The 15,793-nt window shown below is 51.8% G+C and overlaps 1 protein-coding gene across 4 annotated transcripts in view; it reads left to right on the top strand.

Moving 5' to 3' along the window:
• Positions 1–15,793, top strand: part of MARK4 (microtubule affinity regulating kinase 4) — a 47,866-nt gene that overhangs the window by 28,858 nt on the left and 3,215 nt on the right. For 3 of the 4 annotated variants that reach the window (XM_039467137.2, XM_039467139.2, XM_039467140.2), the window contains 7 exons: positions 363–462; positions 2,640–2,749; positions 2,856–3,015; positions 6,679–6,896; positions 9,200–9,303; positions 12,903–13,181; positions 15,070–15,114. In XM_039467137.2, coding sequence (XP_039323071.1) covers positions 363–462; positions 2,640–2,749; positions 2,856–3,015; positions 6,679–6,896; positions 9,200–9,303; positions 12,903–13,181; positions 15,070–15,114 — 1,016 coding nt within the window. Of the gene's footprint in view, positions 1–362; positions 463–2,639; positions 2,750–2,855; positions 3,016–6,678; positions 6,897–9,199; positions 9,304–12,902; positions 13,182–13,340; positions 13,421–15,069; positions 15,115–15,793 lie in introns of all 4 variants that reach the window. The other variant, XM_039467138.2, reaches the window with a different exon arrangement.

Here is a 15,793-nt window from a genome sequence, read left to right as displayed (position 1 = left end):
GACAGGCAGTCCAGGGAAGAAGCTCCCAGGCCTGTCCTGACACCACCCCCCCAACAGGCTCACCCACTCCCCGCCTTGCCAGTAATTAGCTAATGAGCTCCTAGGATGATTACAGGGTGCCAGGGACCCAGATGATGCGGAGGAGGGAGGGTGGCATCAGGAGGCTCCGGCAGGGGACTCGGGGGAGAGGGAGGGCCAGGCGGCGCTGTCTCTTAGGGAGCCCACCGTTCTGGATGGTAGCCTCAGAGGTTTCGGGCAGGGCAGGGAGCCCCAGCTGGGGGCCCCTGGGAGGTTGGAAGCTGTGTGACTCCTGGTTCCTTCGGACACCTGTCTTCCCTCTTCCCTGCTCCCCATCCCTGCAGCAAATCATGAAAGACAAATGGATCAACATCGGCTATGAGGGTGAGGAGTTGAAGCCATACACGGAGCCTGAGGAGGACTTCGGAGACACCAAGAGAATCGGTGAGGGTCAGGGAGCGCCATCGTATCACTCAGGATGGAATGCAGCGTGACGCGATGCACCCTGGCTCACTGCAGCCTCCGCCTCCCGCGTTCAAGAGATGCTTGTGCCTCAGCCTCCCAGGTAGCTGGGACCATAGGCGCCCGCCACCATGCTTGGCTAATTTTTGTATTTTTAGTAGAGACACAGTTTCACCATGTTGGCCAGGCTGGTCTCAAACTCCTGACCTCAGGTGATCCGCCCAACTGAGTCTCCCAGAGTGCTGGGATCCCAGGCGTGAGCCGGTGCACCCGGCCCGTGTTCACTCCGGTATTAAGGCAAAGAGAGAACAGGTGAGGTGGCTCACGCCTGTAATCCCAGCACTTTGGGAGGCCGAGGTAGAAGCAGCACTTGGGCCCAGGAGTTGGAGACCAGCCTGAGCAACACAGGGAGACCCTATCTGTACAAAAGAAGGAAAATAAAAAATTAGCCGGGCGCGGTGGCTCAAGCCTGTAATCCCAGCACTTTGGGAGGCCGAGGCGGGTGGATCACGAGATCAAGAGATCGAGACCATCCTGGTCAACATGGTGAAACCCCGTCTCTACTAAAGATACAAAAAATTAGCTGGGCATGGTGGCACGTGCCTGTAATCCCAGCTACTCAGGAGGCTGAGGCAGGAGAATTGCCTGAACCCGGGAGGCGGAGGTTGCGGTGAGCCGAGATCGCGCCATTGCACTCCAGTCTGGGTAACAAGAGCGAAACTCTGTCTCAAAAAAAAAAAGAAAAGAAAAGAAAAGAAAAAATTAGCCAGGCATGGTGGTACGCACCTATAGTCTCAGCTACTCGGGAGGCTGAAGTAGGGAGATTGCTCGAGCCCAGGAGTTTGAGGCTGCAGTGAGCTATGATCATGCCACTGCATTCCAGGCGACAGGGCAAGACCCTGTCTCAAAGAAAGAAAAACGGGCCAGGCGCGGTGGCTCATGTCTATAATCCCAGCACTTTGGGAGGCTGAGGTGGGCGGATCACCTGAGGTCTGGAGTTCGAGACCAACCTGGCCCACGTGATGAAACCTCTTCTCTACTAAGAATACAAAAGTTAGACGGGTGCAGTGGCAGGCACCCGTAATCGCAGCTCCTCAGGAGGCTGAGGCACGAGAATTGTTTGAATCTGGGAGGCGGAGGTTGTAGTGAACTGAGATCGTGCCACTGCACTCCACCCTGGGCGACAAGAGCGGAATTGCATCTAAAAAAAAAAAAAGTAATTACAGTTTTTGCCATTAAACAAATGGCAAAAACCACAAATACTTTTGCACCAACCTAATTATATTAATAGGTTGAAAATAACGAAAAGTTGAACCATGGGACATTGCCCTTTTATTGTTTAAAAATCATCAGTACCACCAATTTTGTATGGTTTAACCTAATAGTGAGAATTCATTCGGTCACATAACTAAACTAAATAGAGTTGGCGGCCTTCAGGCACAGTTGGATCCAGGTGCTCAGAGACAGTTGTTGGGAATGTTTTCTGTGGTAGCTTTTTCCCGTGCTGCTCTCACCCCAGAAGGCAAGCAGATCTGGGTCACATGCCTGCCCTGAACCAGTCAGTGTGGCTTTGGGTGTAGAATGCACTAATGAGCTGGACTTAGGTTATCAGCCTGCCTTAGGGTTGGAGCAGGGGAGCCATCCACATGATCTGAGCAGGCAGAGAATGTTCTTTCAAAGGAAATCAATGTGCTGTTGGGAAGGGAGGATGGGTACAGGACAGATCAGAGAGCAGACGTCACTGAAAGTCGCAGAAATGAGTGCAAGTGGGGCAGGGCACAGCGGCTCCCAGCACTTTGGGAGGCTGAGGCGGGTGGATCACCAAGGTCGGGAGTTCAAGACCAGCCTGACCAACATGGAGAAACCCTGTCTCTACTAAAAAGACAGAATTAGCCGGGCATAGTGGTGCATGCTTGTAATCCCAGCTACTTGAGAGGCTGAGGCAGGAGAATCACTTGAACCCAGGAGGCGGAGGTTGTGGTGAGCCAAGAGCGTGCCATTGCACTCCAGCCTGGGCAACAAGAGCGAAACTCCAGCCTGGGCAACAAGAGCGAAACTCCGTCTCAAAAAAAAAAAAAAAAACCAAAGAAACGGGTGGTTAAAGTCCTGGGTAGTTAAAGTTCTGGGAGTCTGAAACTTCTCTCCATCCCCCCTCCCAGAGGTGATGGTGGGTATGGGCTACACACGGGAAGAAATCAAAGAGGCCTTGACCAGCCAGAAGTACAACGAAGTGACCGCCACCTACCTCCTGCTGGGCAGGAAGACTGAGGTCAGAGGGCACCGGGGCCCTTGGGAATGCGGGATGCCTGGGAGGAGGGATTTGGGGGGCACAGGGGACAGGCTGCAGAAGAGCCTCATCTTTCATCCTCTCACAGGAGGGTGGGGACCGGGGTGCCCCAGGGCTGGCCCTGGCACGGGTGCGGGCGCCCAGCGACACCACCAACGGAACAAGTTCCAGCAAAGGCACCAGCCACAGCAAAGGGCAGCGGAGTTCCTCTTCCACCTACCATCGGCAGCGCAGGCATAGCGACTTCTGTAAGTACCAGGCCCTCGCCCTCACGTGCCCTCCTCCTCCCCAAGGCCCAGACTGGCAGTTATGTCAGGGTTCTCTGATTGGCAAGCAACAGAAACCCACTGGAGCTAACTGCAGAGAGGGAGGAACGTCTTCTGAAGACATGGGGCATTGCACGGAACTCGGAGGCAGAAAGGCACAGCCAGGCTCAGGAAGGGATTAAAACTGGAAAAGCAGGCCAGGTGTGGTGGCTCACACCTGTAATCCCAGCGCTTTGGGAGGCTGACGCGGGCGAATCACGAAGTCAGGAGTTCGAGACCAGCCTGGCCGATATGGTGAAACCCTGTCTCTACTAAAAATATACGTAATTAGCTGGGCATGGTGGTGTGTACCTATAATCCCAGCTGCTCGGGAGGCTGAGGCAGGAGAATTACTTGAACCCGGGAGGCGGAGGTTGCGGTGAGCCAAGATCATGCCACTACACTCCAGTCTGGGTGACAGAGCAAGACTCTGTCTCAAAAAACAAACAAAACTGGAAAAGCAGCCAGACCCAACACAAATACTCTCTGTCCTGCTTCCTCTCTGCTTGTGTGGTTTTTCCTTTGCCTCTTACTTATTTCGTCCTATCTTTCTCCTGATCCCTCAGCTCCCCGATTTTTTTTTTTTTTTTTTTTTTTGAGCCAGAGTCTCACTCTGTCATCCAGGCTAGAATGCAGTGGGGCGATCTCGGCTCACTGCAACCTCAGCCTCCTGAGTAGCTAGGCTCACAGGTGCCCACCACCGTGCCTGGCTAATTTTTAGATTTTTAGCAGAGATGGAGTTTCACCATGTTGGCCAGGTTGTTTTTGAACTCCTGACCTCATGATCTGCCCGACTAAGCCTCCCAAAGTGCTTGATGACAGGCGTGAGCTACTGCACCCGGCTCCTGATTTCTTTTCTTTTTTTTTTTTTTTTTTTGAGATGGAGTTTCGCTCTTGTTACCCAGGCTGGAGTGCAATGGCGCGATCTCGGCTCACCACAACCTCCGCCTCCTGGGTTCAGGCAATTCTCCTGCCTCAGCCTCCTGAGTAGCTGGGATTACAGGCACGCGCCACCATGCCCAGCTAATATTTTTTGGTATTTTTAGTAGAGACGGGGTTTCACCATGTTGACCAGGATGGTCTCGATCTCTTGACCTCGTGATCCACCCGCCTCGGTTTCCCAAAGTGCTGGGATTACAGGCTTCTGATTTCTTACCTTAGAGACCAATCCAAATGGTAGCTGGAATCTCTTTGGTCCAGGATGGGGTTCTGATATCAGAGTCCAGTTTGAATTAATCCACTGTAATTGGGGCACAGGAGGACACATTGTGCAAAGTGGCTGCTGAGAGCTTGCCCTCTGGCTTCACCTCCACACTGAAGTGAGGGAGGCTTTTCCTAGTGGAAGGGGGCTGGGCAGACAACTGATGATACCCCACATTCTGCAGTTGACAGACATCTCATCTAATGCAGAAAATGAATACAGAGTCTGAGTTTAAATCTGGGCCAGGTGCCGTGGCTCCCGACTATAATCCTAGCATTTTGGGAGGCTGAGGCGGGTGGATCACCTGAGACTGGGAGTTTGAAACCAGCCTGGCTAACATGGTGAAACCCTGTCTCTACTAAAAATGCAAAAATTATCCTGGCGTGGTGACATGTGCCTGTAATCCCAGCTACTCGGGATACGGAGGCAGGAGAATTGCTTGAACCTGAGAGGCAGAGGTTGCAGTGAGCTGAGATCGCACCATTGCTCTCTGGCCTGGCCAACAGAGAGACCCTGTCTCAAAAAAATTTAAAAAAGAAAATGAATACACACCCATCGGCACCCATTAGGCATGGGAATTTCCGAGAGGTCTCTTAACCCATACACTCATCAAATTTTAAACCTCTCTGATATATTTTTAAAAGCTTTATAAAAGTTAAAATTTAGGCCAGGCGCGGTGGCTCAAGCCTATAATCCCAGCACTTTGGGAGGCCGAGGCGGGTGGATCACGAGGTCAAGAGATCGAGACCATTCTGTTCAACATGGTGAAACCCCGTCTCTACTAAAGACACAAAAATTAGCCAAGCGTGGTGGCATGTGCCTATAATTCTAGCTACTCAGGAGGCTGAGGCAGGAGAATCACTTGAACCCGGAGGCAGAGGTTGCAGTGAGTCAAGATCTTGCCACTCTACTCCAACCTTGGCAACAAAAGTGAGACTTCTCAAAAAAAAAAAAAAAAAAAAGAAAGAAAAATCAACTGTCCGGGCGCCATGGCTTACGCCTGTAGTCCCAGCACTTTGGGAGGCCCAGCTGGGTGGATCACCTGAGGTCAGTAGTTCAAGACCAGCCTGGCCAACTCTGATGAAACCCCATCTCTACTAAAAATACAAAAATTAGGCTGGGCGAGGTGGCTCACTCCTATGATCCCAGCACTTTGGGAGGCCAAGGTGGGAGGATCACTGGAGTTCAGAAGTTCGAGACTAGCCTGGGCAACATGTCGAAATCCTGTCTCTACAAAAAAAAAAAAAAAAGCTGGGCATGGTAGTGTGTATCTGTAGTTTCGGTTACTTGGGAGGCTGAAGTGGGAGGATGGTTTGAGTCTAGGACGCAGAGGTTGTAGCAAGCCGAGATCACGCCGCTGCACTTCAGCTTGGGCAACAGAGTAAGATCCTGTCTCAAAAAAAAAAAAGAAGGAAAATAAAGATGTATAAAAACAGTGAGTATATTCTCCCCTTTTGAAACAAAGTCCTTTGGAGAGATTAATCTATAAGCAAATAGATACATGTGGAAATACATAGATACACACTTTTTGCTTCTGGAGACAAGTGAGAACACATTGTTGACCCACCACCTGTCCTGCCTTTTCCACTTCACATCTATCGTGAAGGTCATTCTGTATTGGTGCATAAACTGCTTCCTTATTCTTTTGTATAGCTGTGTAATTTTTCATTGTGGAAATACTTACATAGTTATTCTGCTCCTAAGGGACATTTAGGCTGTTCCCAGTCTAATGGTACAGGCTGGACATGGTGGCAGACACCTGTAATTCCAGTTACTTGGGAGGCTGAGGCAGGAGAATCGCTTGAGCCCGGGAGGCGGAGGTTGCAGTGAGCAGAGATTGCGCCACCGCACTCCAGTCTGGGTGACAGAGCCAGACTGCATCTCAAAAAAAAAAAAAAAAAAAAAAGCTGGGCGCGGTGGCTCAAGCCTGTAATCCCAGCACTTTGGGAGGCTGAGGCGGGTGGATCACGAGGTCAAGAGATCGAGACCATCCTGGTCAACATGGTGAAACCCCGTCTCTACTAAAAATACAAAAAATTAGCCGGGCATGGTGGCGCGTGCCTGTAATCCCAGCTACTCAGGAGGCTGAGGCAGGAGAATTGCCTGAACCCAGGAGGCGGAGGTTGTGGTGAGCCGAGATCGCGCCATTGCACTCCAGCCTGGGTAACAAGAGTGAAACTCCGTCTCAAAAAAAAAAAAAAAAGTGCAATGAATGGCCTGTATGTGCATGATGTCACTGATTTGGAGTTTCTGGGTCGGTCTAGGTACGTTGGTCATTTTGACAGATATTGTCAGAATGGCCCACACAGAGATTGCAGCCCACGTGAGGAATTCTCAGGTTCCAACGATCCCCAGCGTCAGTTCTGGGCGGTGATGCCAGCTCTAACCGGTGCCCCCTCCCCCAGGTGGCCCATCCCCTGCACCCCTGCACCCCAAACGCAGCCCGACGAGCACGGGGGAGGCGGAACTGAAGGAGGAGCGGCTGCCAGGCCGGAAGGCGAGCTGCAGTGCCGTGGGGAGCGGGAGTCGAGGGCTGCCCCCCTCCAGCCCCATGGTCAGCAGCGCCCACAACCCCAACAAGGCAGAGATCCCAGAGCGGCGGAAGGACAGCACGAGCACCCCCGTGAGTGACCAGGGCTGGGGGGCAGGGCTAGAGGCGCCGCCACCTGTGGCCAGCCTGCCAACACCACCAGGGGCACATTCCTCAGGCCCCGCCTTCATCTGGATCCCCAGACGGAACTCCTTCCTACCAACTCCTTATACCCGTTCATTCATTCAGCAAACATCTATGGAGTGCTTCTGTTTGAGCTCAGTTTATACACTAATACTGAATGTTAGTGTATAAATTAGTGTTCTGTCGGGGCTTGGTGGTTCACGCCTGTAATCCCCGCACTTTGGGAGGCTGAAGCGGGCGAATCACTTGAGGTCAGGAGTTCGAGACGAGCCAGGCCAACACGGTGAAACCCCGTCTCTACTAAAAATACAAAAATTAGCCGGGCGTGGTGACAGGCACCTGTAATCCCAGCTACCCAGAAGGCTGACACAGGAGAATTGCTTGGAACCCAGATAACAGAGTTTGCAGTGAGCCAAGACCACACCATTGCACCCCAGCCTGGGCAACAGGGCAAGACTCTGTCTTTTAAAAAAAAAAAAAAAATAGTGTTCTGTGTTAAGTGCAAAAGGTACTCTTGGCAGAAAGAATTTAATACAGAAAATTAAGTGCTTTTAAAAGTGTGGGAAGGATGGGGCATGGTGGCTCATGCTTGTAATCCTGGCACTTTGGGAGGCCGAGGCAGGAGGATCCCTTGAGGCCAGGAGTTTAAGACCAGCCTGGGCAGCATAGCAAGACCCCATCTGTACTGAAAATCAAAAAAATTAGCCAGGCATTGTGGTGTATGCCTGTGGTCCCAGCTACTTAAAAGACTCAGGTGGGCGAATCACTTGATCCTGGGAGGCTGAGGCTACAGGGAGCTGTGATCCCACCACTGCGCTCTAGCCTAGGTGACAGAGCAAAACCTGGTTACAGTGAGTCAATAAATAAAATAATAGTGATTTTAAAAATCAGGCCGGGCATGGTGGCTCATGCCTGTGATCCCAGCACTTTGGGAGGCCGAGGCGGGTGGATCACAAGATCAGGAGATCGAGACCATCCTGGCCAATATGGTGAAACCCCGTCTCTCCTAAAAAATATAAAAAATTAACCGGGCGTGGTGGCGTGTGCCTGTAATTCCAGCTACTCAGGAGGCTGAGGTAGGAGAATTGCTTGAACCTGGGAGGCAGAGGTTGCAGTGAGCCAAGATCGTGCCATTACACTCCAGCCTGGGCAACAACAGTAAAACTCTATCTCAAAAAAAAAAGAATGAAAAGATTAATAAAATCAAATGGACCCCTGGTAAAATCAGTTAAGGGAAAAAGACGGCAGACGTGAATCACCAGTCTCCAAAATGAAAAGGGGAACTTTGTTCTAACATTGAAAGACAGTAAGATGATATTCGGAACTACTTTATGCCAATAAATTTAACAGCTTAGATGAAACGGACACATTACATACACAGTGTATCAAAACTGACACAAGAAGAAATAGAAAACCTGAACAGTCTTACATTCTTACTAAAGAAATTGAATTCATAACTGAAAACCTTCCCCATAAAGAAAATTTCTGGCTCGGATGGCTCCCACCAGTGGAATTCTTCCGGACACTTAAAGAATAAATAATACTAACCTTAGACAAACTTCCAGAGAATAGAAAAAGAGGGATCTCTTCCTAACATGTTTATGAGGCAGCATAATCCTGATACTCCCTGTGTTCCCAGAGCTCACAGCTCAGTTATGGGATGGGGACATATATGAAAACCGACACAATGCAGTGATTCAAGCTGTAGTGGGAAGCCCAGGGGGGCTGTGGGAGCCCAAAGGAGGCACGTGACTCAGCCTGGGGCTGGGGGTGGTAGTAGATTATGAACTGACACCTGAAAGATATGTAGGAGTGAGTCAGGGGAAAAGGTGGGAGGAATGTTCTAACAGGTGAGGCAGCCAGTGCAAAGGCTAGGCACAGTGACAGAACGTGGCATGAATAAGCACACTAGCAAACGTTTAGTGTGGCTGGGCTGGACCTCAAGAAGGCAGGCATTGCCGGGAGAAGAGTGGTGGATGAGGATGCCCCCTGGAAACCTTCCCTGCCTCGTTTTCGCTCGGTGTCCCCCTCTTCTCTGAGCTCCAGGGGTCTCCCTTGGCTCAGCCTAGGTGGCTGAGATCACTCATGAACCTTTCACATCTTGGGGACCTTTCAACTATCTCCTACTCACCCTCGGTTCCCACACGGGCCCTTGACTCATTCATTACTGGTGTGGGCAGAGAGGGGAGGAGGAAGGAACTCAGGGGCGTGTCTTCACCCCCTCACTCCCTTCCCGGCCGTGTCTCCTGCAGAACAACCTCCCTCCCAGCATGATGACCCGCAGAAACACCTACGTTTGCACAGAACGCCCGGGGACTGAGCGCCCGTCACTGTTGCCAAATGGGAAAGAAAACAGGTATGGAGTGGGCAGCACCGGGGTAGGGGGTGGGAAGTAGGGGGTAGATGAGCAGGACCTCCCTTGATCTGAGATGGTAAGCTTTGGAGGCTGGTGCCGTGGGGACCAGAGAGTGAGCGTGTCTGCCCTGCCCTTGGCAGAATCGGCCCAAGTACCCCCCGAAAGTCATCCCCACTTAATTAATTAGTTGTCAGCACCAGGAAAGCAGTCGGCCCTGTTCTCTGCCTACGAGCCTTGGGAACCTGAACGATCCATTTTTAGAACTCAAGAGAAGCCCCAGAATGTCACAGCTTCAGGAGCATCTGGTTGGCTGGTTTTGCAGCTTGCTGGCCTGCGTCTGTGAGATCTCTTCCAGCTGGCAAGGGAAGGAAACCAGACTGGTTGGAGCAGAGGCAGGGAAGGGATTAGTTCCCATCACAGGTCAAGGCCAGCCAGAGTAGGGCTGGCTCCAGGTCAAGGACACTGCCGCCCACCAGGACTGCAGGGCAGGGTGATGGGGACGCTGGGGCACACTCTGGGATGCACTGATGAGGGCTGCCCTTGTTCTCATTGGGTGTGGGCAGGGGAATGGGGTAGTTAACAGTCAACGATTCTGTGAATACTCACTTCTGAGTTCGAAGCTTACCTCTGTGCTCACACTGCTAACAGAATGACTTTGGGCAAATCTCGGAGCCTCTGTTTTCGCTTCCATAAAATGGGCTTGATGCTGGCCGGGCATGGTGATTCACGCCTGTAATCCCAGCACTTTGGGAGGCCAAGGCAGATCACCTGAGGTCAAGAGTTAGAGACCAGCCTAGCCAACATGGTGAAACCCCGTTTCTGCTAAAAATACAAAAATTAGCCAGGAGTGGTGTTGTACACCTGTAATCCCAACTACTTGGAAGGCTGAGTGAGGCAAGAGAATTGCTTGAATCTGGGAGGCAGAGGTTGCCATGAACTGAGATTGCACCACCGCACTCCAACCTTGGCGACACAGTGAGACTCCGACTCAAAAAAAAAAAAAAAAGTTCACTTCTAGTCCCCATTATAGGAATCCAGTAGAGATCAGGTGTGTCCTGAACCTGGCACTGGGTCTGATGCGCTTAGGAGGCCTTCACTCAGTGGCTGAGAGTGCTTTTTTTTGGGTAGTTATCAAATAAAAATAATAGTGAACATTCATGAAGCAGCAGCCACCTGCCAGGCTTCTATGTATATTGCCTGGCTCAATGCCCCTAACAACTCTGTGAGGTAGATCCTAGTATCTCCAATTTTTAGCAGCTGAGGACATGAGGCACAGAGAGGTTAAGTAACTTGTCCAAGGCTGCACAGCTGGTAAGTCAAGAAGCAGATTCCAGACTGACTCCAGAATCTATTCTTAATCACCGTAATATGTGGCCTTCCAGTTCTTTTCAAGAGACAGTGGAACAGTTAAATTACAGACTCAGACCAAAAAAAAAAAAAAAAAAAAATTAAAAAGCTTTTAAAATACAAAAGCAAAACTTACAGACTCAGCTGCTATAATAAAAGAAATCCCAGGGTAGAGTAAATAAGCGGGAGGTTTAGTCTGGATGGCCCTCCCAGGACCCAGGTAAGTTCTTCCAGCCTCAACATGGGACTCCAGCTGTGGGACTGAGACCATTGCACCAGCTGCCATCATTTCCCCATCGGCAAGAAGTGGGGAAAGTGTAATAGAGGACAGGCAGCAACTGTTTTTAAAGGTGTGGCCCACCTGCAATCCTAGCACTTTGGGAGGCCAAGGCAGGTGGATCACAAGGTCAGGAGTTTGAGACCAGCCTGACCAACGTGGAGAAATCCCATCTACTAAAAAATGCAAAAATTAGCCAGGCGCAGCGGAGGCGTGACCCATAGGTGGTACAGAGCACTTCTGCTTATATCCCATTGGCCAGAATGTGGTCACATGACTATCCCTAGCTGCAAGGGTGTCTGGGAAGTGTAGTCTGGCTGGGTGGCCATGTGCAGTGCTCTAGGGGTTTGGTACCAAGAGCAAAACAGGGAGGATGGATTCTAGGGATTAAGTAGCGACCTTGCCGGGCGCGGTGGCTCAGGCCTGTAATCCCAGCACTTTGGGAGGCCGAGGCGGGCAGATCACAAAGTCAGGAGATCTAGGCTATCCTGGCTAACACGGTGAAACCCCATCTCTACTGAAAAAAAAAAAAAAAAGCCGGGCGCGGTGGCTCAAGCCTGTAATCCCAGCACTTTGGGAGGCCGAGGCGGGTGGATCACGAGGTCAAGAGATCGAGACCATCCTGGTCAACACGGTGAAACCCCGTCTCTACTAAAAATACAAAAAATTAGCTGGGCATGGTGGTGCGCGCCTGTAATCCCAGCTACTCAGGAGGCTGAGGCAGGAGAATTGCCTGAACCCGGGAGGCGGAGGTTGCGGTGAGCCGAGATCGCGCCATTGCACTCCAGCCTGGGTAACAAGAGCGAAACTCCGTCTCAAAAAAAAAAAAAAAAAAAAAAGGATTAGTCAGGCATGGTGGCACATGCCTGTAATCCCAGCTACTCGGGAGGCTGAGGCAGGAGAATCACTTGAACTCAGGAGGCGGAGACTGCAGTGGGCCGAAATCGCGCCATTGCACTCCAGCCTGGGAGATAAAGTGAGACTCCGTCTCAAAAAATAACAAAACAAAGAAAGTAGCGGCCTCTGCCACAGTCAGGATTCTTCTCTGAGATCCAGGCTGGCCTAAAGTCCCTGGGAGGATACAAATTGGAGGTCCGGCCTGAGTGCAGTGGCTCACTCCTGGAATCCCAAGTTTGGAAGGCCAAGGTGGGTGGATCACCTGAGGTCAGGAGTGGGAGACCAGCCTGGCCAACGTGGTGAAACCCCATCTCTACTAAAAATACAAAAATTAGCCCGACATGGTAGTGCATGCCTGTAGTCCCAGCTACTCAGGAGGCTGAGGCAGGAGAATCCCCTGAACCCAGGAGGCGAAGGTTGCAGTGAGCCAAGATCACCCCATGGCAATTCAGCCTAGACAGAGTGAGACTCCTTCTCCAAAAAAAATTAGCCAGGCACAGTGGCTCACGCTTGTAATCCCGGCTACTCAGGAGGCTGAGGCAGGAGAATTGAAGTGGAAAGATGGAGGTCTGATCCCTGTTGTTGACTGGGAGAGTCTGAGGGGCTGGAGGAGGGTCCTGGGACAGTGGGACTCCCACTGTCCAAATTATCATAGTGCATACAGGTATCTGTGGCCTTTACAGCTGTCCCTTTCCCGATTTTAGATAATGGGAGTTCAGATAGCTAAGTGTTCTGGTTCCTGAAGTTTCAGTGACAAAAACCAAGAAGTCACCCCAAAATGTCTGCGAATCTATTCGGTTGCTGCGTTTGAAGAGAGGAGAGTTGTAATGGGGATGGTTTGGAGGGAGTAGAATTTGAAGAAGGGACAGTTTGAAGGAGGGGTTATAGGAGAGGAGAGCGTCATAAAATAATGCTAGGATTGTATAGTACGCAGCCTGCACAACTGTACATGGCAGCCCTTCTCTGAGTTCCTTGCTGGTTGCAGTCCCTGGTCTCGAGACAGGAATGTGAAGAATCAGAGGGACTAGGGCGCTGGCCTGCCTCAGGCCCCCACCCTGACTTGTCTCTCTACCCACAGCTCAGGCACCCCACGGGTGCCCCCTGCCTCCCCCTCCAGTCACAGCCTGGCACCCCCATCAGGGGAGCGGAGCCGCCTGGCACGCGGCTCCACCATCCGCAGCACCTTCCACGGTGGCCAGGTCCGGGACCGGCGGGCAGCGGGTGGGAGTGGTGGGGGTGTGCAGAATGGGCCCCCCGCCTCTCCCACGCTGGCCCACGAGGCTGCACCCCTGCCCGCCGGGCGGCCCCGCCCCACCACCAACCTCTTCACCAAGCTGACCTCCAAACTGACCCGAAGGTGAGCTCCGCGGGGGTGGCAGGGGCGGGGCAGGGCCAGGGGCTGATGGGACCTAACCTGTCTTCTACTCCGCTCTGTCTCCTGTGCTCCAACGTTTTCTCCTCCTCTTCCTCCTTTCCTCCTACCCTGTCGCCCCTCGCCTCCCTCCTCACACTGCAGGGTTACCCTCGATCCCTCTAAACGGCAGAACTCTAACCGCTGTGTTTCGGGCGCCTCTCTGCCCCAGGGATCCAAGATCAGTAAGTCCCGTCCATGCCCTGTTCTCGCTGGCTCTGCCTTCCTGTCTGCATGTCTGGCCCGTCTGCGGGCATCGGGGAGGGGGCTCTGTGGATGTGAGCAGGGTACAGGGTCTGTATGTGGGGTCTGGTGGTTCGTTTAGTCACGGAAGCACAGCTTCTGGAGCCAGACTCGGGTTCAAATGGCAGCTCTGCCAAGTGTCCTTAAGCCAGTCACTCAAGGTATCTGGGCCTCACTTTTCTCTTCTGTAAAATGGGTGTAGTAATAACAGTACCTGCCTCCTAGGGTTATTGTGAGGACTAAATGAGGTGATGGACTTAGAACTCAGAACATTGCTTTGGAAAGTGCTTTACCTGTGTATAAATGGACTGAGCTTAGAACTTTGCTTTGGAAAGTGCTTTACCTGTGTATAAATAATTGGCTATTTTTATTAATTGCTGTTATTCATTGGGCCCCTACTGTGTGCCTGGCACTGCCCTAGTCCTGTGGTAGAGGGTGAACAAAATGTACAAAACTCCTGCCCTGGCACAGCCAGCATTCTACTAAGGGATCCAGATAAGAAATAAAGAAATATGTAAAATATACTTATTATATAGACTGCTAGATACTGCGAAGTACTAAGAAGAAAAATAGAATAGGAGCCACATTTGGTGGCTCATGCCTGTAATCACAGCCCTTTGGGAGGCTGGGGCAAGTGGGTCACTTGAGCCCATGAGTTCAAGACTAGCCTGGATAGCAAGACCCTGTCTCTACAAAAAAGGAAATAAATTGACCGGGCATGGTGGCTGCACCTGTAGTCCCATGGATGTGGGAGGCTGAGGCAGGAGGATCACTTGAACCCAGGAAGTTGAGGCTGCTGTGAGCTATGATCACACCACTCCAACCTTGGCAACAGAGGTAGACCCTGTCTCTAAAACAAACAAAAAACGTAGACCAGGGAGGGGGATGAGGGGTGTGGGGAAGGGAAGGTGCAGCATTAAATGGGCGGGCCTCCGGCTGAGGTGGCTCTGGCCAGTAATCCCAGCACTTTGGGAAGCCCAGGTGGGCAGACCGCTTGAGTCTAGGAGTTTGAGACCAGCCTGGGCAATATGGCAAAGTCCCACCTCTACAAAAAATACGAACACAACAAAACAAAATTAGCCGATGTGGTGACATGCGCCTGTAGTCCCAGCTACTTCAGGGACCAAGGCAGGAGGATTGCGTGAGCCCAGGAGGTTGAGGCTGCAGTGAGCTGAGATCACAGCGCTCCTGCGTGACAGAGTGAGACCCTGTCTCAAGAAAAGGGAAAAAAAAGGGCAGGTCTCACAGAAGAGGTGTTGGGCAAAGCGTGAATGTGCACGTGAGTGTGTGTGTGCGTGCGCGCGCGTGCGCCTCTCTTGACCACTTCTCTATGTAAGGGTGTGTCTCTGCCCACTCCTCTCTTTCACCCTTCCACGTTCTTCAGTATCTTTCCTGTGACCTGCACTCGCCATTGCAGAATGAACTCCCTTCTAGGGATGGACAGGGAGATGAAATCCTGACTCCGAGCCCTCCCCAGCCCGGAGGGACTGCGGCTGAGGCAGGGGCTGCTCAGAGCCCCAGAGGCAGTGGGTTGGGGGAGGTGGGTTTCTTATGTCCAGATTAGACACTCTGTCCCCCTCCCCTCCCCTAGGGTCGCAGACGAACCTGAGAGAATCGGGGGACCTGAGGTCACAAGGTGAGTGCTTGAGCCTACCCCTGACTGCCACAGCAGCCCTTCCCTTCTCCAGCCTCAGCACCTCCCAACACTTATCCCAGGGCATTAGATGGGGCCCCAGTCTCATCCTACAAGGCCAACTTCCCGAAATTCTCTTTGGCCCCTGCCTTCTCTGCCAGCTCCTCTCACTCCCATGACCATCTTAAACTTCAGCTTCATCCCATCTACAACTCGGCTTTTCCGGTCAATGCCCCCACCTCTTTTTGCCTCTCATCCAATCATGGCAGATGGCTGCCGGCAGCTCTGGGCCAGCAGGAGTCAAACGTTATCTGTACAGACCCGGACCATGAAGATTTTAGGCTTTGAGGGTCAGGCACCCTCTGTCACACCTGTTCGGTTCTCCCATTGTAGTACAAAAGCAGCCATATTCAACTCAAATGAGTATGACTGTGTTCCAATAAAACTTTATTTACAAAAACACACAGCACTAGAGTTTGCCAAGCCCTGGCTTCGTCTCGAGTTCCCAGTTTAGTGCCAGGTGGAAACCCCAGCCTTCCCAGCAGCTGCAACAAACTGCCAGGGCTGACTCTCATTGGCTGGGACTAGGTCACATGTTCATTTCTAAACCAATGCCTGCAGCCAGAGAGGAGAAGTACTCTGATTGGTCAGACCTGGTCATGTGTTCACTTTTGACCCAAGC

The sequence above is a fragment of the Saimiri boliviensis genome, chromosome 14 (genome assembly GCF_048565385.1).
Source record: "Saimiri boliviensis isolate mSaiBol1 chromosome 14, mSaiBol1.pri, whole genome shotgun sequence".
NCBI lineage: Eukaryota > Metazoa > Chordata > Mammalia > Primates > Cebidae > Saimiri > Saimiri boliviensis.
The sequence above is the reverse complement of the archived record's forward strand: the minus strand, read 5'-3'. Positions and strand labels throughout refer to the sequence as shown.